The sequence below is a fragment of the Lepus europaeus genome, chromosome 22 (assembly GCF_033115175.1).
Source record: "Lepus europaeus isolate LE1 chromosome 22, mLepTim1.pri, whole genome shotgun sequence".
NCBI classification, from domain to species: Eukaryota; Metazoa; Chordata; class Mammalia; order Lagomorpha; family Leporidae; genus Lepus; species Lepus europaeus.
The window spans coordinates 33,820,324-33,843,611 of NC_084848.1; the positions used below are offsets into that span (position 1 = coordinate 33,820,324).

Here is a 23,288-nt window from a genome sequence, read left to right on the forward strand (position 1 = left end):
TCCGGCCGGCCGTTGCAGCCATCTGGGGAGTGAACCAGCAGATGGAAGACCTCTCTCTCCCTCTGTCTCTGTCTCTACTTCTCTCTGTAACTGTCTCTCAAATAAATAAAATAAATCTTTTTAAAAAAAAAGTTCATGAAAATGGGGGCCAAGGTTGTGGCACAGTGGGTTAGGCCACCGCTCACCACACTAGTCTCCCATATCAGAATGTCGGTTTTGACTCCCAGCTGCTCCGCTTCCAATCCAGCTCCCTGCTAATGTGCCTGGGAAGGCAGCAAAGGTATCCCAAGGGATTTGGCCCCTGACACCCACATGGGAGACCTGGATGGACTTCATGGCTTCAGCCTAACCCAGATGTGGCTGCTGTGGCTATTTGGGAAGTAGACCAGTAAATAAAGATATTTCTCTTTCTGTCTCTCCCCCTCACCCCCTTGTCATTCTGCTTTTCAAATAAATCTTTCAAAACAAAATTTTGAAAAGATTTTAAGTAATAGAAAAATACAGACATATTAACATTTTAGAAAGATCACTGTGGTGGCAATGGAAGTGAATTAGGAGCAGGTGCTGTGGCATAGCAGTCCCAGCTGCTCCACTTCCAATCTAGCTCTCTGCTATGGCCCGGGAAAGTAGTAAAGGATGGTCCAAGTGCTTGGGCCCCTGCACCCACATGGGAGACCCGGAAGAAGCTCTTGGCTCCTAGCTTCAGATCGGCCCAGCTCCGGCAGTTACGGCTATTTGGGGAGTGAACCAGTGGATGGAAGACCTCTCTCTCTCTCTCTCTCTCTCTGCCTCTCTAACTCTGCCTTTCAAATAAAATCTTTTTTAAAAAAGTGAATTAAGGCCGGCGCTGTGGCTCAACAGGCTAATCCTCCGCCTTGTGGCGCCGGCACACCGAGTTCTGTTCTAGTCCCAGTCGGGGCTCCGGATTCTGTCCCGGTTGCCCCTCTTCCAGGCCAGCTCTCTGCTGTGGCCCGGGAGTGCAGTGGAGGATGGCCCAAGTGCTTGGGCCCTGCACCCCATGGGAGACCAGGAGAAGCACCTGGCTCCTGCCATCGGATCGGCGTGGTGCGCCGGCCGCAGCGGCCATTGGAGGGTGAACCAACGGCAAAAGGAAGACCTTTCTCTCTGTCTCTCTCTCTCACTGTCCACTCTGCCTGTCAAAAATAAAATAAAAGTAAAAAAGTGAATTAAGGGAAAGGATATCATTTGAAAGTTATCACTGGATGTGAGAAGAGGAACAAAACTAGAGCAGTACCATTATCGAAAAAACTCGAATCATTTAGGAGGTAAAACCAACAAGCCTTCACAGGCAACAGATGTAAGGGACGAAAGGGAAGAGGCTGAGGGTCTGAATTCAGCTAAGAGTAACCAGATCATGGGCACCAGTGTTAGCAATATGGGAGAGAGCAGGAGGAAGATCAGAGAAGCTAAAATGATCTTTGTTTTGTGCATAAGTTTGAAGTGGGAGAATGAGATCAGGCTACTTAGGGCAAAGGTGGAGGAACTCGCCTGGCATCCTAATTGAAGGTCAGAGCAAAGCTGTACACATGGAGAGTGGATGAGCTCCACCACCTAGGGCATCTGTGAGAAGATGCCAGTGATGGGACACTGGAGACGTTAACATTTGAGGGTCAGGAAGAGAAGGATCCCACAAAGGCACCAGGAAGGAGGCCCAAGAAAGAGCAGAGCCTTGGCTCACCGAGGAGCAGGTTTCAGGAACATAGCTGTGTGATGAAGACCAGCCAGCCGAAGGCTGCGAATCCGTGAACCCGTTCAAGGTAATGTCAGTGGGATGATGGGACGGAAGCCAGGCTAAAACATCACTGTCCATCCAACTAGACTGGCGACTCCTAGCCACCAAAGCCAATACAGGTCCCTAAATTCACGCGCCGATCTATTCACCGAAGATCCCAAGTTTAAACAACTTGCTCAGGCCCTCCATCAGCAGTCCTTGGGGAAGTCAAGCAGATTCTTGGATCTCAACCAAGGGGATTCCTGTGCTATCCGACAGAGCACCACATGGAAGAATCCATGTGCTCAGTGTAGTTGAGAGGAACTAGAGCAGCTCCCAATGGCTTCCTGGACCCCACAGCCCTGGCCTGGTCCCAGTAACTGGGGCTTCCTCAGTACCACGGCTGAATCAAGTGACCGCAGTCAAAGATCGAGACCTCAAGGTGCTGATCTCAGGTAAGGGCTGACCGTCACCCAAAGAGCACATGTTCTGCTTCTCAAGGGGAAAGAGGGCCAGTGGCCGTGGCTGTCAGGGCTGACCACACAGCAGATGGACTGCTCCTGAGCCTCGCTGGAGCAATGCCTCTTCATCTCTCCTAGGCCCTCTTTACATAACGAAAACAAACAGTTACCTGAGAGAACCACGCACGGAATGTCCTCACCAAGGACAGGGAGATGGAAAAAAACAAGCCCAGGCACAAATTAAAAACATTCATGCAGGAGAACAGGAAGCTTAACCGATGCCATGGCAACACCTCAGCCTCTGTTGCAACGCACAGAATAAAGGCAAAGATTTGCAAGAGAGAGCGCCCTTCCTGCGGGCTTTCTCTCCCTTGAAATCCGACCCATGCTACTTACTTGAAAGTGCTCGAAGGACTTATTTTGGTACTGTTTGGGAAGAGAGCGATGGAAACTTCTCTTGGTACCTTTCTCCAGCATATTCCAGGAGATTTGGCCAAAACCTCACGCTAGACATGGGCTGATCTTATTAATATGCAATGAGATTCTATTTCAAACAGCTGTGGACACTGGGCGACCAATCAGCTACAGGATGAGGATATAAATGCACAACTAGAAATATTTGGGAAAAAAAAAAAAAGGGACAATGGGATAAGCTGAAGCTCCACCGTCACGCTAGGCTGGGGGTTTAAAGAGGAAGACGGATAGTTTGTAAGGGAGCGTGGCTACCCCAGGTTAGAGTGGAAAATTACCAAGAGCTGTGACAGGAGAGCACGAGTAAGAGAAGCTGTTGGGAACAAGCCCTCCCCCTCCCCCACCCCCACATTCCTCGGCCTCAGCTGCATGGCGTGAAAGTCCCCTCTGTAAAAGCCTGAAGCTGCTTCAGGCAGAAGCCAGAGACAACCTGAGCAGTGCCTGGCCCAGCTCATCAGTGGGCCACAGACGTTCGTCCAGTATTTAAAAATAGTGATTACAGAGATTGTTGTCTTCAGTGTCAAATGATTCTTTCACGTACAAGCTATTTTAAGGGACCATAGTCCTATCTTCTTTACTAAGCACGAACAAAACCTCCATTAGGTAACTTGTGACACACTCACAGATGACGGAATCCTAGCATTCATCTTTGATCTCTGCTGGCGAATTTGAAGGGGCACTAAAATGACTGAGAAACGCCCTATTGAAGGAGTTAATTTACCAGAGACAAGAGGTTTGAGTATTTAATCCAAGTCACCGTACCCACGTGTAAGCGGACAAACATGAACTACACCTCTGGCTGGGGCCAGTGTTGCAAGCTGGGTTGGGCTGCCACGCGAGACAGCAGCATCTCATGGGAGTGCCATTTGGACTCCTGGCTGCTCCACTTGGGATCCAGCTCCCTGCTCATGCACTCCCACTGGGAAAGCAGAGGAAGATGGCCCAAGTGCTGGGGCCTCTGCCACCCACGTGGGAGACCCAGATGAAGCTCTTGGCTCCACCTGGCCCAGCCCTGGCTGTTGCAGCCATGTGGGTGAGGTAGGCAGGCATATAGGTTAAAATTGATTAGGTGTGTGAGCTGGGAGACCACACCTTCACCACGCCCCTGTGTGACTTCACGCCCTACCTGATACCTTCACCACGCCCCCATGTGACATCTACCTGACCATACCTGATCGCCCACCTGCCCACAAGCCCCGCCCCTGTAGAAAATATATAAAAAGGCAAGGAGTGTTGCAAAAGGCTCTCTGCCTCTGCTTGGCTGCCGGTGGATAGCAGCTCAAGGCACTTGGTATGGACACTACCATAGTTTCCAGACTTTCCCCTCTCTCCAACCTGAACTAAAGCCCTCACTTTCCTAGGTACTCTTCGCACTAAATAAAAGCTTAAAATGTACCATGCTTCCTCATTTATCTGTGCTGGTATTTAGAATTCTTCTCTAAATATTAGGCAAGAACCCTCTTGGGCTTATTAATATTGGGGATTTATTAATAAGCATATGGTGAAGTCGTATGGCACCCCAAATTCCGGTAGTGTTATGCTGTCACAAACACTGGAGTAAGGGGAAGGGTTTATTGGGGAAAATCCAGCAGACTGGAGGGAAGGAGCGAAAACGGAAAAAGGGAGAGAAGGAGAGTAAGAGACAGAGGAGAGGAGCCAAGAGAGCCACGTGTTCAGGAACAGGCCCTTTTAAAACTTTGCCGGAGGGCGGGCAAGGAAGCAGGAATAGCCAATCCCATTAGGTTGGGGGTGGAGCTTGGCACTGGTGGCTGAGCCATGTGGCTACCTGGCTTTCAGCAATGGCCGCGGGAACCGGGGCCTAGGATGTAAATCAGGGTGTAGATCGCGCCATAGATAAAACTGCACCAGTTTCCTAACAGTACATGTGGCACCCAGATGGTGCTTCTGGGGAACTTTAGAGGGCCACATGTTTGTATAGATTTTAAGGGGTCATGCCAGATTGCACGGGGAGTGTACCAGCAGATGGAAGCACTCCGAGGCCCGCGCTCTAACTCTGCCTTTCAATTAAATAAGCCTTAAAACACAAAAAGCCTCAACTCAAGGTGATTCCAATGACTTCCTTATTCCTGTGGTTTTTGGAAGGAGATTGTTAGGATGGAGTAGATTTCAGAGCCAGTAGGAAGGGAGCTGCCATAGACCTTGATCCTGTATCCGTTCTCTGCCTCCACAGGCGCTGTACTTACAGTGCCAAAAAAAAATACATGGACGAGTGGAGGAAACAGCGTTGACCTGCAGCCAGAAACATGTGGGTTCGATATAAGGCAGAGCCTTCCTCCTATCAACATATTGAGAAGTGGTGCCTTGTTACTAAGGGTTCCCTGGGGTCGGAAGCCCACGGTTAAGACCTGCATCCCCCACGGGAGTGCCTGGGTGTAAGGCCCCGCTCCAGCCCCGACTCCAGCCGGCTGCTATTGCAGTCCCTGGAAGGCAGTGGTGAAGGCTCCAGTAACTGGATTCCTGCCACCTCCGTGAGCGGCCTGGATCGAGTCTCTCTGCCCAGCCAGCCACGGCAGGCTTTGGGGAAGTAAACCAGCATGGCGGCACTCTCAAGTAATTAAAAGGGTTCTCAATGTTACTTTAAAAAAATATTTTATTTGAGAGGCAGAGTCACAGACAGAGAGGGAGAGACAGAGCGAGGTCCTCCCTTCACTAGTAAGTGGCCACAATGGCTGGAGCTGCCTTGATCCGATTCAGCTGCGTTGATTCTTCCAGGTCTCCCACGTGGGTGCAGGGGCCCAGGAGCCTAGGCCATCTTCCACTGCTTTCCCAGGCCATAGCAGAGAGCTTGATTGGAGGAGGAGCAGCCGGGACTAGAACCGGCGCCCTTATGGGATGCCGGTGCCACAGACGGAGGATTAACCTACTGCGCCATGGCGCCAGCCCCCTCTGTTATTTTAGAAATGGCATTTATCTACTTCTAGTTCTGAAAACTTAGTGTAGGATCCTAATTACAAGAACGCAACTTTGATTCTGGCTAACCTGGGATGCCTGTAAAAACACACGTTCCTGGGTCCTATCTCAGACCCAATGAAGGAGCCCAGGAATCCTGTATTTTTAACAAGCAACACAGGGGACTGTCATGATCCGCAGCTTTGAAAGCCACCGATGGAAGCCCTGCTTACAGCGAGATGAGATCAAGCTGTCACCCTGTCGGGGAAATGAACGCTGTCACGAGCGGAAACCACCCAGACTGATGAGTCACAAGCACCTCAGGGTGAGCCAGGAAAGCAAGACTGGGGGGTGGGGGTTGCACCCAGCCCGAGCCGGGGCGCGCACGCCGCGTCCCACCGCCCCGCCTGCCACTCTCCACGGCAAGACTTCCCCGAAGCCTCCGGGGGTCTGAGGCTGCAGCTGGAACCCAGAGGAGAAGGGGAGACGTGGCAGCCTGTTCCCGACCCCCGGCCCTGCACCGCGACCACTTACCCAAATCCGACAGCCTTTTCACCAAGCCGGCGTCTCGAATGGCAGCTGGACCACATTCCACTCCTTTCCGTTTCTGCCACACAAATGACACAGTCAGGGGCGAGGGACGACGACGGGGGGCCCGGGGAGTTCAGCCCCGCCCCGCCCCCCCCCCCCCCCAAGCAATCGGCGGCGCTCAGCTCGCAGCCGGTGCAAACGTGCGGCAGCATCAGCGCTCGCGTTCCCTCCCCGCGGAGGCCCGGCCGCTCCAGCTAACCACTGCGGGAGACGAGAGGGAACAAAGCCTGCGTGCCGGGGACTCCAGCTTCAGGACCCCTCTTTGTGAGAAGAGCGCGCAGAGGCCCCGCGTGGGGCCGGCGAGCGCCTCCTGCGCCGCCGCGGGTCCTCTCCTTAAGGAGAGAACAAAACGGCCGCTCCCGCAGCCCGCGGGTTTCCGCTCCGAGCACTGCGGCCGGCTCGGCCTCCTCCTCCTCCTCGGCTCCATCACGCACGGTCCTCCCGGGGCCGCTCCCGCCCGCACCGCCCCGCGCCCCGCGCCCCGCGCTCTCCCTGCCCGTCTTCCACCCCGGGAACCCCACCCGCTCCCCGGCGCCCAGTCGTGGAGCCGACCGGCTCCCTCCCCGCGCCGCTTCTCGCCATCCTCTTCCCCCGGCCCCGGTGCCCCGCACCCCACCGCCCTTTTCTCCAGCGCCGGGGCTGGGCTGGGGGTGCCTCTCACCTGTCCCTGCGAGAACGGGGCTCCGATCACTGCCACAGAGTGGACGGATTTCTTCAGGACCGACTGCACCCGTGTCCGCAGCAGACGCGAGACGCAGCTCCCGTAGGACATGGTCTAGCAGCGCGCGGGGACGCCGAGGCGCGACCAGCTCCGTGCGGCTCGCAGCCTGGAGTGCGAGCGCGGACCCCCGCCGCGGCGCTCACCTACAGGCGCGCGCGGCCGCCCCGCCCCGTGACGTCACCGCCAGGCCCCGCCCCCCGCGCCCCCAGCCGGCCCCCGGCACACCTTCCGCGGGCCCGGGACACGCCCCGCCGGCGTCCCCGTCTGCTCTGGGCGCTCGGTGCTGCCGCTGCAGCTGGCTGAGGCCGGGGGGGGGGGGGGGGGGGGGGACGCGGTCTGGCCAATGGGAGCGCCGTGGCGGACAGGTGTGTCTCCACGCCGCACCGAGTCGGCGAGAGCCGTCAGTCTTCCCGATCGTGCGCCCCTGGAGGTGCTAACTGCACCGCCGGGCTGCTGGGCGGGCCAGCCCCCAGGTGCAGACAAGGCCGGGACCATCTATCTGCTCCGTTCCATCTCAAAGCTCAAAGTCCGGAAAACACTGTGGCCTTCACTTTGGGCGTGGACATCTGGGAGGTCAGATGCAGATCAGAACCCTCTGCACTGGCAAGTTAATAAAGATCCACCCGCCTTGGGTTTGCTGGCCGGGGAGACCAGATGTTTTCAACTATGTACCTGGAAAACGGAGTATTGGCCACTAAAAACCAAATACAGTGACACTGGGGCTATTTCAAAATTTTAGGGAGGCTCCAGGGCTAAATATACTAAGTAACTAGTTAGGTTTTTTTAAAAATATGTATTTATTTGAAAGTCAGAGTTGCACAGAGGAAGAGACAAGAGAGAAATCTTCCATCTTCTGATTCACTCCCCAAACGGCCACAACAGACACGGCTGGGCCAGCCCGAAGCCAGGAGCCAGGAGCTTCCACCTGGTTTCCCACGCAGGTGCAGGGACCCAAGCACTTGGGCCATCCTCTGCAGCTTTCCCAGGTGCATTAGCAGGGAGCTGGATTGGCAGTGGGGCAGCCAGGACTAGAATTGGCGCCCATATGGGATGTCGGGCATCGCAGGCAGCGGCTTTACCCGCTGTGCCACAATGCAGGCCCCACTAATTAGGGTTTTAATAATAATGTTTATATCTTAAAATTCTTTTTAAAAAAAATTTGATGGGGGACTGCGCTGCGGCTTATTGCGTAAAGCTGCTACCTGTGATGCTGGCATCCCATATGGGCGCCCATTCGAGTCCCAGCTACTCCTCTTCCAATCCAGCTCTCTGCTATGGCCTAGGAAAGCAGTAGAAGGCCCAAGTCCTTGGGCCCCTGCACCCTTGTGGGAGACCTGGAGGAAACTCCTGGCTCCTGGCTTCGGATCGACTCAGCTCCAGCCATTGCGCCGGCCAAGACCAACAATTACTTAAAAGGTCATTTTACTGGGCTACTTCTTACAGGACCAGCCATATGCCTGTACACTCGTCATCAGTTGTTGTCACCTCCCCTGATGCTGCTCAGCCAATCAGCTTTGGTGGTAAATGACCTTTGGGTACCGCCCACCTTACTTCCTTTGGGCGCCATCTTTGAATTGCTTCGTGTGCCTAATTTCCCCACAGGTGCCATCTTTGAATTGCCTCCTGTGCCTAATTTCCCCACACCATCTGTTATTTAACAATAGATAGTGTATTAAAATAGTTGGCTTGGCCAGCACCGCGGCTCACTAGGCTAATCCTCCACCTGCGGCGCCGGCACACCAGGTTCTAGTCCTGGTCGGGGCACCGGATTCTGACCCAGTTGCTCCTCTTCCAGGCCAGCTCTCTGCTATGGCCCGGGAGTGCAGTGGAGGATGGCCCTGGTTCTTGGGCCCTGCACCCGCATGGGAGACCAGGAGAAGCACCTGGCTCCTGGCTTCGGATCGGCGCGATCTGCAGGCCGCAGCGGCCATTGGAGGGTGAACCAATGGTAAAGGAAGACCTTTCTCTCTGTCTCTCTCTCTCATTGTCCACTCTGCCTGTCAAAAAAAAGAAAAATAGTTGGCTTATAAAATATTTAAGTAGTTGGCTTAGGCGTCTGCAACCTGGACTTCTGGAAGTAATCTGCTTATCAGTCTCACCTGGAACCCATCCCCCGTCTGAGAGCCTTCACCACAGCGTTCTTTTCTTCGGTGATTTTCACGGTCTCAGGAGACATCTGAACTGCTCCTTTCACGCTGAGATTCTTTTCCTTTCCTCTGATGGAGCTAGCACACACCTTCAGGGATATGACATTGTGGCTGCTCAGGGTGGTGCTAATTGGGTGAACCTGGGTCTACAGGCATCTTTCTGATATGTTGAAAAGCCATGGCCATGGCCTGCGCCACGGCTCACAAGGCTAATCCTCCACCTGCTGCACCAGCACACCGGGTTCTAGTCTCGGTTGGGGTCCGGATTCTGTCCCGGTTGTTCCCCTCTTCCAGGCCAGCTCTCTGCTGTGGCCCAGGGAGTGCAGTGGAGGATGGCCAAAAGTGCACCCGCATGGGAGACCAGGAGAAGCACCTGGCTCCTGGATTCGCATCAGTGCAGTGCGCCGGCCGTGGTTGCCATTGGAGGGTGAACCAACGGCAAAAGGAAGACCTTTCTCTCTGTCTCTCTCTCTCTCTCTCACTGTCCACTCTGCCTGTCAAAAAATTTAAAAAAAAAAAAAAAGAAAAAGAAAAGCCATGGGCCAGCGCCGCGGCTCAGTAGGCTAATCCTCCACCTTGCGGCGCTGGCACACCGGGTTCAAGTCCCGGTCGGGGCACCGATCCTGTCCCGGTTGCCCCTCTTCCAGGCCAGCTCTCTGCTGTGGCCTGGGAGTGCAGTGGAGGATGGCCCAAGTGCTTGGGCCCTGCACCCCATGGGAGACCAGGATAAACACCTGGCTCCTGCCATCGGATCAGCGCGGTGCGCCGGCCGCAGCGCGCCTACCGCGGCGGCCATTGGAGGGTGAACCAACGGCAAAAGGAAGACCTTTCTCTCTGTCTCTCTCTCTCACTGTCCACTCTGCCTGTCCAAAAAAAAAAAAAAAAAAAAAAAAAAAGCCATGGCCGTGGCCCAGCTTCCTGATCTACTTGTTCTGAAGTAGCACCTTGACAGTAGGGACTCCATTCTGGAGAACCTGAGACTCCATTCTGGGAAGGTACCCCCACCACCACCACCATGAGACTCTGGTCTGAAACTATGATCTAAAACAGTCGAACAATAGCAGTGTACTACACCACACTTGGCAGAGCATAGAAACCCCCTAGCATGATCGCTCAAGCTTGGAAGTGGATAGGCTACACCTGGGTTAATGATAAAAATGTACTTTGTCTATGCTCTACATATGATTAAAACCAGTACCTGGATTAATGTCAACATTATAATTGAAATTGTTAAGATTGTAACTGGTATTGTCAAGATTATAATTGATACTAGTTTCGCATAGGTTTTAGGTCAGCTTGACCCCGGTAACCATGAATTCCCCTCCCAATTTGGTGGTTTTTGCCTTTATAAACCCTGTTACTTTGGGCTTCAGGGTCGAGAGTTCTTGAGGGCATGAGCCCACTCTCCACTGCTGGCAATAAAGGACCATCAGATTTTATCAATGTATGGTGCTCCTTTGTTTGCACTTGCTCGGGTACCACAGTTCCTGGCGGGAATAGCAGACAGTTGGTGAGGCAGGGCCACCTGTTTAAAGTGGGAGACAACAAGACCAGAGAAGATGAGCAACCTTCCCACAGTCACATAGCTTGTGAGTGGCAGGGCTGTCTGACTTCCTGTTCCAGTTTCCTGACCGTGACACGAAGGTAGGCAGGCATGGAGATGCTATTCCTACCAAAAGAAATTTGCATTTAAACAACTGAGATTGAATTCACCTGATGCCAGTTTTCAGGCTGCTCTCCAACATAGCTCAGACGTCTCCATGGCAATACCGTATCTCCAAGGAGCACTGGTATTCTAAGGCAGTTTATTTTTAGTGAGCGTGTTGTATACTTCTCTCCTCCTGCTGCTTTAACAAAGATGTCTTTGTGGCTTTAACAAAATAAGCATAGCACTGCTGTGAGGCAGCTGGGCTCCCTGACCAGCAGCAGCAACATTACCTGGATACTTGTTAGAAATATAAATTATCTGGGGCTGGCGCCATGGCGCAGTAGGTTAATCCTCTGCCTGCGGCGCTGGCATCCCATATGGGCACTAGTTCGAGTCCTGGATGCTCCTCTTCCAAGCCGGCTATCTGCTGGGACTGCAGTAGAAAATGGCCCAGGTGCTTGGGCCCCTGTACCCATGTGGGAGACCAGGAAGAAGCACCTGGCTCCTGGCTTTGGATTAGCACAGCTCCGGCCGTTGTGGCCATTTGGGGAGTGAACCAATGGAAGGAAGACCTTTCTCTCTGTCTCTCCCTCTCACTGTCTGTGACTCTACCTCTCAAATAAATAAAATCTTAAAAAAAAAAAAAAAGAAAAGAAAAGGAAATCCAAATTCTCGTATCCCACCCCCAAATATGCTGAATTGGTACCAGAGCAGGATGGGTGAGCGTGTGGTCCAAGACTCAGTCACTGATACAGCCACACTTGTTCAGTACACTAGAGTTATCTTGGGACTTTTCTCATTCTTGTTTTCCGATTTTTTTCCCTTTTACTATATGTACTGTGTTTTTTCTAAAACTGATACTGATTGTCTCAGGCCCTCCTCACTTACTGCAAAAATTCTTTTCTATTCATTCATTCAGCAGAGAGAGAGAGAGAGAAATGCATGGGTGCTCCTATCTGCTGGTTCATTCCCCTAATGCCTGCAGTGACCTGGGCTGGGCCAGGGCAAAACCAGGAGCCAGGAAGTCCATCTCCCATGTGGGTGGCAGGGACCCAGTTATTTGAGCCATGGCCACTGCCTCCCACAGTCTGTATCAGCAGGAAGTTGGAGTAAGGGACCAGAGCCAGGTATTGAACACAGGTACTTTGATAGAGGAGGTGTGTCTTAACCGCTAGGCCAAACGCCCACCTCCTTCTTGCTTTTTGAGTACCTACTATGGGTCCCCACACCGGCCTTTCAAAAACACTATATTAATCATGCATATCACTTCCCGTGGTCTCCACAATGTGTGGTTTAGTTAGTGGAAAGCAGCTAGTTCCATATACTGTGCCCAGGAGCCGTGAACAGCAGATTGCATTGTTACTACTGCAAGAACAGTGAAGGGTCATAGCTGACATTCCTAAAGCAAAATACAGGTTAATAAAATAAAATCGGGGTCAGCGCTCTGGTGCAGTGGGTTCAGCCTCTGCCTACAGTGCCAGCATTCAATATGGGTGCCGGTTCGAGTCCTGGCTGCTTTACCTTCAATCCAGCTCCCTGTTAATGCACCTGGGAAAGCAGCAAAAGATGGCCCAAGTACTTGGGCTCCTGCACCCACATAGAAGATGAGGAAAAAGCTCCTGGCTCCTGGCTTTGGATCAGCCCAGCTCTGGCCAGTGTGTCCATTTGGGGAGTGAACCAGTGGTTGGAAGACTTCTCTCTGTCTCTGCCTCTCACTGTGACTCTGCCTCACAAATAAATAAATATTTTTTAAAAGAGAAAAAATCATAGCAAATTTATTTAATCAAAGTTCTATATGACATGAGAGCCTTCAGAAATGCAGAAATGGAGACATCCCCTCACCCACCACCAAAAAAAAGGCACAAGGAAAACCACCTGTTTTTCTGCTTAGACTCAATGAAGAATGGACAGCTGTGTAGACCGTGCCTGCACAAAAGGGTATGCCCTATGGCACAGATGGAGGGGGAGCTCAGCGAGGCCTGTCCAGATTCTTCTCAACTTCTCTGCATAGGGGCAGAGCAGAGGGTCTTCATGGGAGAAGGGAGAGAGTGAGATTTCTGGTTTGTTTTTTTTATGGCATTTTATTTATTTTTTGAAATAACATATTTTCATTTACATTATAGTCTATTTTTAATTTACATTATAGTTAAAGGTTTAATGGCTCAACTAAATAAATAGAGTTCAACAAATAAAAAGACTATAGTCACTGATCAGGAAAATAAGTGCAGGCTACAAATAATAGCCAAATGAAAATATATTCAGCAGGGGCTGGTGCTGTGGCATGGACTTGGGCCATCTGCCACTGCTTTCCCAGGCCATAGCAGAGAGCTGGATTTGTTGTAGCTGAGCAGGTGTAAACAAAGGAGCACCACACACTGATAAAATCTGATGGTCCTTTATTGCTGGCAGTGGAGAGTGGGCTCATGCCCTCAAGAACTCTCGACCCTGAAGCCCAAAGTAACAGGGTTTATAAAGGCAAAAACCACCAAATTGGGAGGGGAATTCATGGTTGCTAGGATCAGGGGGGAATACATGGTTACCGGGGTCAAGCTGACCTAAAACCTATGCGAAACTAGTATCAATTATAATCTTGACAATACCAGTTACAATCTTAACAATTTCAATTATAATGTTGACATTAATCCAGGTACTGGTTTTAATCATATGTAGAGCATAGACAAAGTACATTTTTATCATTAACCCAGGTGTAGCCTATCCACTTCCAAGCTTGAGCGATCATGCTAGGGGGTTTCTATGCTCTGCCAAGTGTGGTGTAGTACACTGCTATTGTTCGACTGTTTTAGATCATAGTTTCAGACCAGAGTCTCACGGTGGTGGTGGTGGGGGTACCTTCCCAGAATGGAGTCTCAGGTTCTCCAGAATGGAGTCCCTACTGTCAAGTTGGTTTTTTTGTTTTTTGTTTTTTGACAGGCAGAGTGGACAGTGAAAGAGAGAGAGAGAGAGAGAGACAGAGAGAAAGGTCTTCCTTGTGCCATTGGCTCACCCTCCAATGGCCGCCGTGGCCGGCGCGCTGCAACCAGCGCACCACGCTGATCCGAAGCCAGGAGCCAGGTGCTTCTCCTGGTCTCCATGGGGTGCAGGACCCAAGCACTTGGGCCATCCTCCACTGTCTTCCCGGGCCATAGCAGAGAGCTGGCCTGGAAGAGGGGCAACCGGGATAGAATCCGGCGCCCCAACCGGGATTAGAACCTGGTGTGCCGGCACCGCAAGGCGGAGGATTAGCCTGTTAAGCCACGGCGCCGGCCTATTTCTTTCTTTTTTAGGATTTAGTTATTTATATGAAAGGCAGAATTACAAAGAGGCAGAGGCAGAGAGAGAAAGTCTTCCATCCGCTGGTTCACTCTCCAGATGGCCGCAATGGCCAGCACTAAGTCAATCCCAAGCCAGGAGCCAGGAGCTCCTTCCGGGTCTCCCATACAGGTGCACGGGCCTGAGGACTTGGGCCATCTTCCACTGCTTTCTTAGGCCATAGCAGAGAGGATCAGAAGTGGAGCAGCCGGGACTTGACCCGGTGCCCATGTGGGATGCCGGCACTGCAGGTGGCCACTTGACTCACTATGCCACAGTGCTGGCCCCCTATACTGTTTTCCACAGTGGCTGCACTAACTTACATTCCCAGCAACAGTGCATAAGAGTTATCCTTTCTCTACATCATCAGCAGTTGTAGCTGTCTTTTGCGTAACAGCCATTCTGACAAGGGTCAGGTGACATCTCATTGTGGTTTTGACTTGCATTTCCCTGATGGGAATTGAATTCCATGATGATATTGAGTATTTTTTCATATATTTGTTGAATTTCCTAACAGGAGTGGTTGCTTTGGTTTCTGGGTTGTACGGCTTGCTTCAAGATGGAGTTCTAGTTTTTTGTTTTCTTTATTTTTTATTTGAAAGTCAGAGTTACACAGAGAGAGGAGAGAGGGGAGAGGAGAGAGGAGAGAGGAGAGAGGAGAGAGAGAGAGAGAGAGAGAGAGAGAGAAAGGTCTTCCATCCAATGGTTCACTCCCCAGTTGGCCGCAATGGCCAGAGCTGTGCCAATCTGAAACCAGGAGCCAGGAGCTTCTTCTGGGTCTCCCACATGGGTGCAGGGGCCCCAGGACTTGGACCATCTTCTACTGCTTTCCCAGGCCATAGCAGAGAGTTGGATCAGAAGTGGAGCAGCCGGGTCTTGAACTGGCGCCCATATGGGATGCCGGCACTTCAGGCCAGGGCGTTAGCCCTCTGCACCACAGCACCGGCCCCGGATTTCTAGTTTTTATGACTCACCTTGAGGAACAGGAATTCCGGTTTCCATGATTTGCTTCAGGGGAGAATGAAAGGCAGAAGATGGTCAGAAAGTTCGCTTCAAAGGCCCTCACAAAGTCCTTCAGTTCAAATTACTCAGCCCACCAAGGTGCTATGCTCTTGAGTTTCAGGTACAGAGTCCCCACAGTAGTATTCTTTAAAATTCAAATTAGGGGTGGGACTTTGGTGCAGCAGATAACACGCTGCTTTGGGACACCTGTATCCCATATTGGAGTGCCTGGGTTCCAATCCTCTGAGGCTGGCAACACCTCCCCCTTCCTCATCCCTTGATATGTTGCTGGGAATGGTGGTAGGGAGGCTGCGAAGGAATGAGAGTGGGTAAAATCTCCATGTAGAGTTTTTCTATGTAAATCCACCCCCAGGGCTGACTCCAGTTCCCATCACGAGGAGGTTGAACGTGAAGCTGGGGAGAGGTGCTCATCATGGAATACTTTCACTGTACAGATCCAGTCACCATAGAGAGCCCCAAGGGCATACATAATAGTAGGCACAGTAAAATATTTAGGCAGTGCTAAGCTTTGAGTGTACTATCTTTGTTTTTAATATAATTTAGTTTAAGGTTATATAATTTGATTTTTAAAAGATTTTTTAAAATTAATTTATTTGTTTGAGAGGTAGAGTGACAGACAGTGAGAGGGGGAGACAGAGAGAGAGGTCTTCCATCCACTGGTTCACTCCCCAAATGGCCACAACGACTGGAGATGAGCTAATCCAAAGCCAGGAGCCAGGAGCTTCTCCTGGGTCTCCCACATGGGTGCAGGGGCCCAAGAACTTGGGCCATCTTCTACTGCCTTCCCAGGCCATCATAGCAGAGAGTTAGATCAGAAGAGGGGCAACCAGGACTAGAATCCTTGCACACAGGTGATGCCGGCGGAGGATTAACCTACTGTGCCACAGCACCAGCCCCTATAATCTGATTTTTAATGAAAGCTGGCAAAATTCCTGAAAATTGCAAAGTGCTAAGAACAGACATCAGCAGTACATCATTGTTTACTGCTAATTCAAAGGAACCCAGAAAAGTCTAAAGAGCAAAATTCCAAGGGCAGGGACCATGACTCTTTCTGAGCTCCACTTCACCAAGTCCCAAGGACAGTGCATGGAACATAGCAGGAACTCGGTCAATACTACACAAGGCTTCCAGTCTTAGAAGACTCACGGTCTTTGTTCTATGGCTCTGATATCAATCCCAACTTTAGATCTAAAGTTGAAAACCTCTCTTTCATTTTAAAAACATATTCATGGTGCCAGTGCTGTGGTGTAGCAAGTAAGCCACCGCCTGCAGCGCTGGCGTCCCATATAGGTGCTGGTTTGATTCCTGGCTGTTCCACTTGAGATCCAGTTCCCTGCTATTGCACCTGGGAAAGCAGCAGAAGATGGCCCAGGCACTTGGGCCCTTGCATTCACATGGGAGACCTGAATGAAGCTCCTGGCTCCTGGCTTTGGTCTGGTTCAGTTCTGGCCGTTGCTGCCATTTGGGGAGTGAACAAGCAGATAGAAACATTCTCTCTCTTTCTCTCTCTCTCTCTCTCTCTCTCTCTCTGTGTGTGTGTGTGTGTTTCTCTCTCTCTCTAACTCTGCCTTTCAAATAAATCTTTAAAAAAAAGTAGTATTCATTCATTCACTCATTGCCAGTATTTGCCAAGCACCTAGAGTGTGAATTGTTCTATATGTTCTGTGGATAGGAACAAAGGCAGGTAATACTTCATCACTCACAGGGCTTACATTCTAGTGGGTAAGACAGTCAGGCAGATGAATAATTTCAGCCCATAGTAAATGCAATGGAGAAAACAAAGCCGAGCAATGGGGGAGGAGATGCTATTTTCAATGGGATGCTAAGAAAGGCCTCTCTTGGCCGGCGCCGTGGCTCAATAGGCTAATCCTCCACCTTGCAGTGCGGGCACACCGGGTTCTAGTCCCAGTCGGGGCACCGGATTCCGTCCCAGTTGCCCCTCTTCCAGTCCAGCTCTCTGCTGTGGCCTGGGAGTGCAGTGGAGGATGGCCTAAGTGCTTGGGCCCTGCACCTGCATGGGAGACCAGGAGAAGCACCTGGCTCCTAGCTTCGGATCAGCGCGGTGCGTCGGCTGCAGCGCGGCAGCTCCGGCGGCCATTGGAGGGTGAACCAATGGCAAAGGAAGACCTTTCTCTCTCTCACTGTCCACTCTGCCTGTCAAAAAAAAAAAAAAAAAAAAAAAAAAACCTCTCCAAAATGACAATGGAGTCAGAGGCCTGAAGGATGAGGAGCCAGCTCATCTGGGAGAAGAGACATCCAGACCAAGGGAACACTGCCAATCACAAGCCCTAGGGTGGAAGTGCATTTGTGGATCCAAGGCAGAATGAGAATACCAGTGCAGCCCAAACACGCAGAGCAAAGGCGGGTACAGGGGGAGTCAGGGAGGTAGGAAGCCACCAGCTCACCGAGGCAACACCAAAGAGCGTGAACTTCAGAGGGCGACTTCTTTTTTTAATGATTTGTTGCATTTATTTGAAAAGCAGAGTTAGAGAGAGAGAATCTTCCATTCACTGGTTCACTCCTCATATGGCCGGGCAAGGCTGAAGCCAGGAGCCAGGAACTCCATCTGGGTCTCCCACATGGTTGTCAGGGGCCCAAGCATATGGGCCATCCTCCACTGCCTGCCAGGCAGCAGGAGCTGGATTGGATGTGGAGCAGCCAGGATTCGAACCACTACTCATACGGGATGCCAGTGTTGCAGGAGCAGCTCTACTCACTGTACCACAACATCAGTCCCAGATTGTGAATTTTTTACACACAGCCAGAAGAACAATTAGTCTGAAACCACATTGGGCACTTAGTAAAACTTCCCTTCTTTCTTGCTCTTTGATACTGGAGCTGGGAAGAATTAACACCAGGAGACAGTTAAGGTAAGGGCTATGGCCTGAATTCATTTGTTGAAATCCTAATTGCCAAAGCGATGCTGTCAGCAGGTGGGGCCTTTAGGGAGGTGATTAGATAATGGGGGTAGAGCCTCATGAATGGGATTAGTACCTGGGATGTTATAAAATATATATCCTGGGGCTGGTGCTGTGGCATAATGGATAAAGCCACCCCTGCAGTGCTGGCATCCCATATGGCCACTGGTTTGAGTCCTGGCTGTTCCACTTCCAATCCAGCTCTCTGCTATGGCCTAGGAAAGCAGTAGAAGATGGCCCAAGTCTTTGGGCCCCTGCACCCACGTGGGAGACACAGAGGAAGTTCTTGGCTCCTGGCTTGGGATCGGTGCAGCTCTGGCCGTTGCAGCCAACTGGGGAGTGAACCAGTGGATGGAAGGCCTCTCTCCTCTCTCTCTCTCTCTCTAACTCTGACTTTCAAATAAATCTTTAAAAAAAAAAAAAAAAGAAAAAGAACACTAAGTTTGGGGCCAGCACTGTGGTGCAGCAGTTAGGAGGCTGCACGGGACACCATATTGGCGTGCCTCGGTTCACATCTTTGTTCCAGTTCTGACTCAGCATCCTGGGGGCAGCAGGTGATGGCTTGACTACTGGGTCCCCACCCATCACCCGAGTGGGTTCCAGGCTCCTGACCTTGGCTTGGCTCAGCCCTGTTGTGGGGATTTGGAGAGTGAAGCAGTGAATAAAGATCTCAAGCAAGAATGAATGCATGAATGAATAAATAAATTTTATTTTGGGGCAAAACTTTGAAACCTATGCATAACTTTTTCCATAATATGCACTTTATAAATTTTTTTTAGATTTTATTTATTTATTTATTTATTTATTTGAAAGGCAGAGTTTCAGAGAACTAGAGACACAGAGAGAGAGACAGAGAGACAGAGAGAGAGAGAGTGAGAGATAGGTCTTCCATCGCTGGTTCACTCCCCAAATGGCCACAATGGCCAGAGCTGAGCCAATCTGAAGCCAGGAGCCAGGAGCTTCTTCTGGGTCTCCCAAGCAGGGGTCCATGCACTTGGGCCATCCTCCACTGCTTTCACAGGCCATCGCAGAGAGCTGGATCAGGAGTAGAGCAGCCGGGTCTCCAACTGGCTCCCATTTGGGATGCCAGCACTGCAGGCGGCAGTTCTACCTGTTACGCCACAATGCTGGTCTTGCATTTTATAAATTTTAAAGACCCCTTGTATGCATGGATTTCAAAATTTTGTTTGCACCAAAATAAACTTATCTTTTAATGTGCCAGTATTTGTTTCTTTAAATTTCTATTTTTCCTTTCATGTTTAGTTTCTTTTTCTCCTCATTACTCTTCCTTACTTTAAATGATTCCTGGCTGCAACCATCATGTGTTACTGCCATTGCCATGGGGCCCTCACCATAGCTGAGTTGATGCAGGTGCCATGACCTTGAACCTCAAAAACTGTGAGCTAAGTAAACCTCTTATCTTCATAAATGGCTTGTTTGGGCCGGCGCTGTGGTTTAACAGGCTAATCCTCCGCCTTGCGGCGCCGGCACACACACCGGGTTTTAGTCCCGGTCGGGGCGCCAGATTCTATCCCGGTTGCCCCTCTTCCAGGCCAGCTCTCTGCTGTGGCCCAGGAAGGCAGTGGAGGATGGCCCAAGTGCTTGGGCCCTGCACCCGCATGGGAGACCAGGAGAAGCACCTGGCTCCTGCCTTAGGATCAGCACAACGCGCCGGCCGCAGCGGCCATTGGAGGGTGAACCAACGGCAAAAAAGGAAGACCTTTCTCTCTGTCTCTCTCTCTCTCACTATCCACTCTGCCTGTCAAAAATAATGATAATAATAATAAATTTAAAAAATGGCTTGTCTCAGGAATTTCATTATAGTAATGAGAAGCTGACAAGTACAACTCCCTGTAGGGAGTTATAGAAACCGGAATTCTGGGGCTGGCGCCGTGGCTCACTTGGTTAATCCTCTGCCTGCGGCACCAGTATCCCTTATGAATGCGGGGTTCTAGTCCTGGCTGCTCCTCATCCAGTCCAGCTCTCTGCTGTGGCCCGGGAAGGCAGTGGAGGATGGCCCAGGTGCTTGGGCCCTGCACCCGCATGGGAGACCAGGAGAAGCACCTGGCTCCTGGCTTTGGATCAATGCAGCACCGGCCATAGCAGCCACTTGGGGAGTGAACCAACGGCAAAAAGGAAGACCTTTGTCTCTCTCACTGTCTATAACTCTACCTGTTAAATAAATAAATAAAAAAGAAACCGGAATTCTTCTTCTTGAAAGTGAGTCACAGAAACTAGTCTCTTCTTCACCAAAGCAAGCCATAAAACTTCTCCATAGAAGACTTTATGTGACCAATGTTCTGTTCCATACAAACAGGAAGGGACTCCCACACGGAGAGGCCTTGCTGGGTTTCCACCTCAGTATATCGCCATCAGATCGTACTGCTTTGGTGCAATCACATTTCTGCCCAGCTGTGCCTCCTCCTTTGATGCTAAACATAAAAACATATGGTCTTTGGGTATTTATTTCTTTTTTTCCCAACCAAATGAAAACTTTTATTAACATGGTACATTTAAAAAAGAAGGGTAGGGGTTTGACCTCAAGAACTTATGTCTTCTGAAACAAGCTTAGTTAGACAACATATCAACTTTGAGGATATCTCCTCCCTATCCAGTTTAGGGTCTACTGCAACAGCTTCATCTGTTCCTTCCCGGCCTCTTAAAGACTTTGCAATACCTGATCATCTGATGTCCAGAAGCTCCTAAAATGCATTAGAGTCACGACATCAACTTGTAGAGAATGCAAAGACCTAAGTCTTACTCTAGGTTAAGTGTCCAAACAAATTCACCAGACAGTTTACATCAGATAGAGTACCAGGCAGAATTTAAATTTGGAACAAAATACTTCTCTTTAACTCTGCCCTCACACAGAAATGGAAGTTCCCAACTACAAACACCACTAACCCCCATCCTGTATTCTGATGCACCAACCCTGGCCAGACTGGCCCCATCCACAGCGCCCGGCTGAAGTCCAGCCCCGTCCTCAGCATGTGTTTCACGGAGCTGTCCTTCTACAATGACGCATATCAGGGGCCTGCACTTTGGTGCAGCAGGCTAAGCAGCCACCTGTGACACTGGCACCCATATGAGTGCTGGTTCCCAGCTGCTTCACTTCCAATCCAGCTCCCTTATAATGGGGCTGGGAAAGTAGCAGAAAATGGCCCAAGTGCTTGGGCCCCTGGCGCCCGTATGGAAGACCCAAAAGGAGTTACAGGCTCCTGGCTTTGTCCTGGCCATTACAACCATTTGGGAAATGAACCAGCAGATGGAAAATCTCTGTGTGTGTGTGTGAGTGTGTTCCTCTGCCTTTCAAATAAATAAATCTTCTATTTAAAAAAATTGAATGTAAGCCGGCGCCGTGGCTCAATAGGCTAGTCCTCCGCCTTGCGGCGCCGGCACACCGGGTTCTAGTCCCGGTCGGGGCACCGATCCTGTCCCGGTTGCCCCTCTTCCAGGCCAGCTCTCTGCTGTGGCCAGGGAGTGCAGTGGAGGATGGCCCAGGTGTTTGGGCTCTGCACCCCAGGGGAGACCAGGATAAGCACCTGGCTCCTGCCATCGGAACAGCGCGGTGCGCCGGCCGCAGCGCGCTACCGCGGCGGCCATTGGAGGGTGAACCAACGGCAAGGGAAGACCTTTCTCTCTGTCTCTCTCTCTCGCTGTCCACTCTGCCTGTCAAAAAAAAAAAAAAAAAAAAAAATTGAATGTACCTCCTTCCTCACCTCCAGAGCTGCAGACTCCAATTCCAGGGCTCACGTCTCTCCCCAAAGTTCCAGAGAACAATCAGGTCTTGTGAGAGAGAGCAAAGCACCTCAAAATTCAAAAATTATTTTTTCAAACTTAAAAATATTGATTTAGATTTTTTGAAATATAAATAACAAAACCAGCAAAACAAAAACAAAAAGCTGACACGTTATATGATTGACCATCACCAAGTACAACATTTATTAGTGACTATAAAAAATAAACATCATTTTTATTTTCTTTTCCTAAACATGAATGTTTTATGAAGCTTGAGTTCCTCAGAAAACTCCACAGCTAAACTGGCTCCTATAATGTGACTGAGTGAGGTTTAGGGCCCACTCCCATGGGGAAACAAATTTCTATCCTTGGGGATTCTGAATAACAACCCCTAGGAATTTCATTAGGATCCTTCTAACATGGGGCCAATGCAGCCACACACTTGCAAACACACTCCAATTTAGGTACAGGTCCTCTCCAGGTTTCCTAAGTTCTCCAGATGACTACAGAGACCAGGGCACCATCATTTCTGGCAGCCCAGCCTGCAGCCCAGGGACAAATATGACTGCTACCAAAGTGACAGTAACTAAGACAGGTTGCTAACAACAGAAGGAAAGACAAAACAGAACAGGTCATCTACAGGGTCTGGACACAGACTGATACATAATATAGGGGACTTCAAAAAGTTAATGGAAAGTGGAATGCATATTTTCCATGAACTTTTCAAAACAATGTACAGTTTCCATGCATTTTTTGAAGTCACTCTTAATGGTCATTTGATTTACAAAATTTGCAGCAATGTAATTGAGGAAGGGTGGTCTTATCATCAAATGTTGCTGGGAAATAAAAAGGTCCTAAACCCTAACAAGCAAAAATTAATTCAAAATAGATTACAGACTCAAATATGAAAGGTAAAAAATAAAATTTCTGAAAAAAAAAAAAAGGAATAGGATATTTTCACAACCCTGACGCAAGCAAAATTTCTAAGGCAGACAAAGGTTTTTTTTTTTAAGATTTATTTATTTATGTGAAAGCATTATAGAGAGAAAGAGAAAGAGAGAGAGAGAGAGAGAGAGAGAGATCTTCCATTTGCTGGTTCATTCCCCGATGGCTGCCAATGGCCACTGCTAGGTCAGGCTGAAGCCAGGAGCCAGGAGCTTCATCCAGGTCTCCCATGTGGGTGGCAGGGGCCCAATCAGGCCATCTTCCACTGCATTTCCTAGGCCATTAGCAGGGAGCTAATGAATCGGATGTGGAGCAGCTAATGTACGAACCAGCACCCACATGGGATGTCAGTGTTGTAGGTGGCAGCTTTACCCACTATGCCACAATGCCAGCCCCAATTTCTTTAACAAAATACACCACTAACCATAAAAGATTGATAATTTGTAAGTCATTAAAATTAAAACCCCTCTTCATCAAAAGACACTATTAACAAGATAAAAAGGTAACATACAGACTGCATTTTACTGAATGGCGAGTAGGCCTCAAGAAAACAAATTCATGGGTCGAGTACTGTAACATAGTTAAGCCACCTACCTGCAACACCAGCATCCCATGTGAGCGCCAGTCTGACTCCTGGCTGCTCCACTTTTGATCTAGCTTCCTGCTAATGCACC

At 50.3% G+C, this 23,288-nt stretch overlaps 1 protein-coding gene and 1 long non-coding RNA gene across 2 annotated transcripts in view; both read right to left on the reverse strand.

The window, feature by feature from the left end:
* The window catches only part of ARG2 (arginase 2), a 35,275-nt gene extending 28,268 nt beyond the window's left edge, over positions 1–7,007 (reverse strand). Inside the window, exons 1-2 of the mRNA XM_062181771.1 lie at positions 6,827–7,007; positions 6,109–6,181 (exon numbers count right to left, since the gene is read on the reverse strand). Of these exons, the coding sequence (XP_062037755.1) occupies positions 6,109–6,181; positions 6,827–6,937 (184 nt within the window). The 5' untranslated portion in view covers positions 6,938–7,007. The remainder of the gene's footprint in view (positions 1–6,108; positions 6,182–6,826) is intronic.
* Positions 7,008–10,311: 3,304 nt separating this feature from the next.
* On the reverse strand, positions 10,312–23,288 carry LOC133751607 (uncharacterized). Its single transcript, XR_009864831.1, has 3 exons — positions 23,209–23,288; positions 14,965–14,998; positions 10,312–10,558 (listed from the first exon to the last, which is right to left on the reverse strand). It is a non-coding gene; the product is annotated as an uncharacterized LOC133751607 (long non-coding RNA).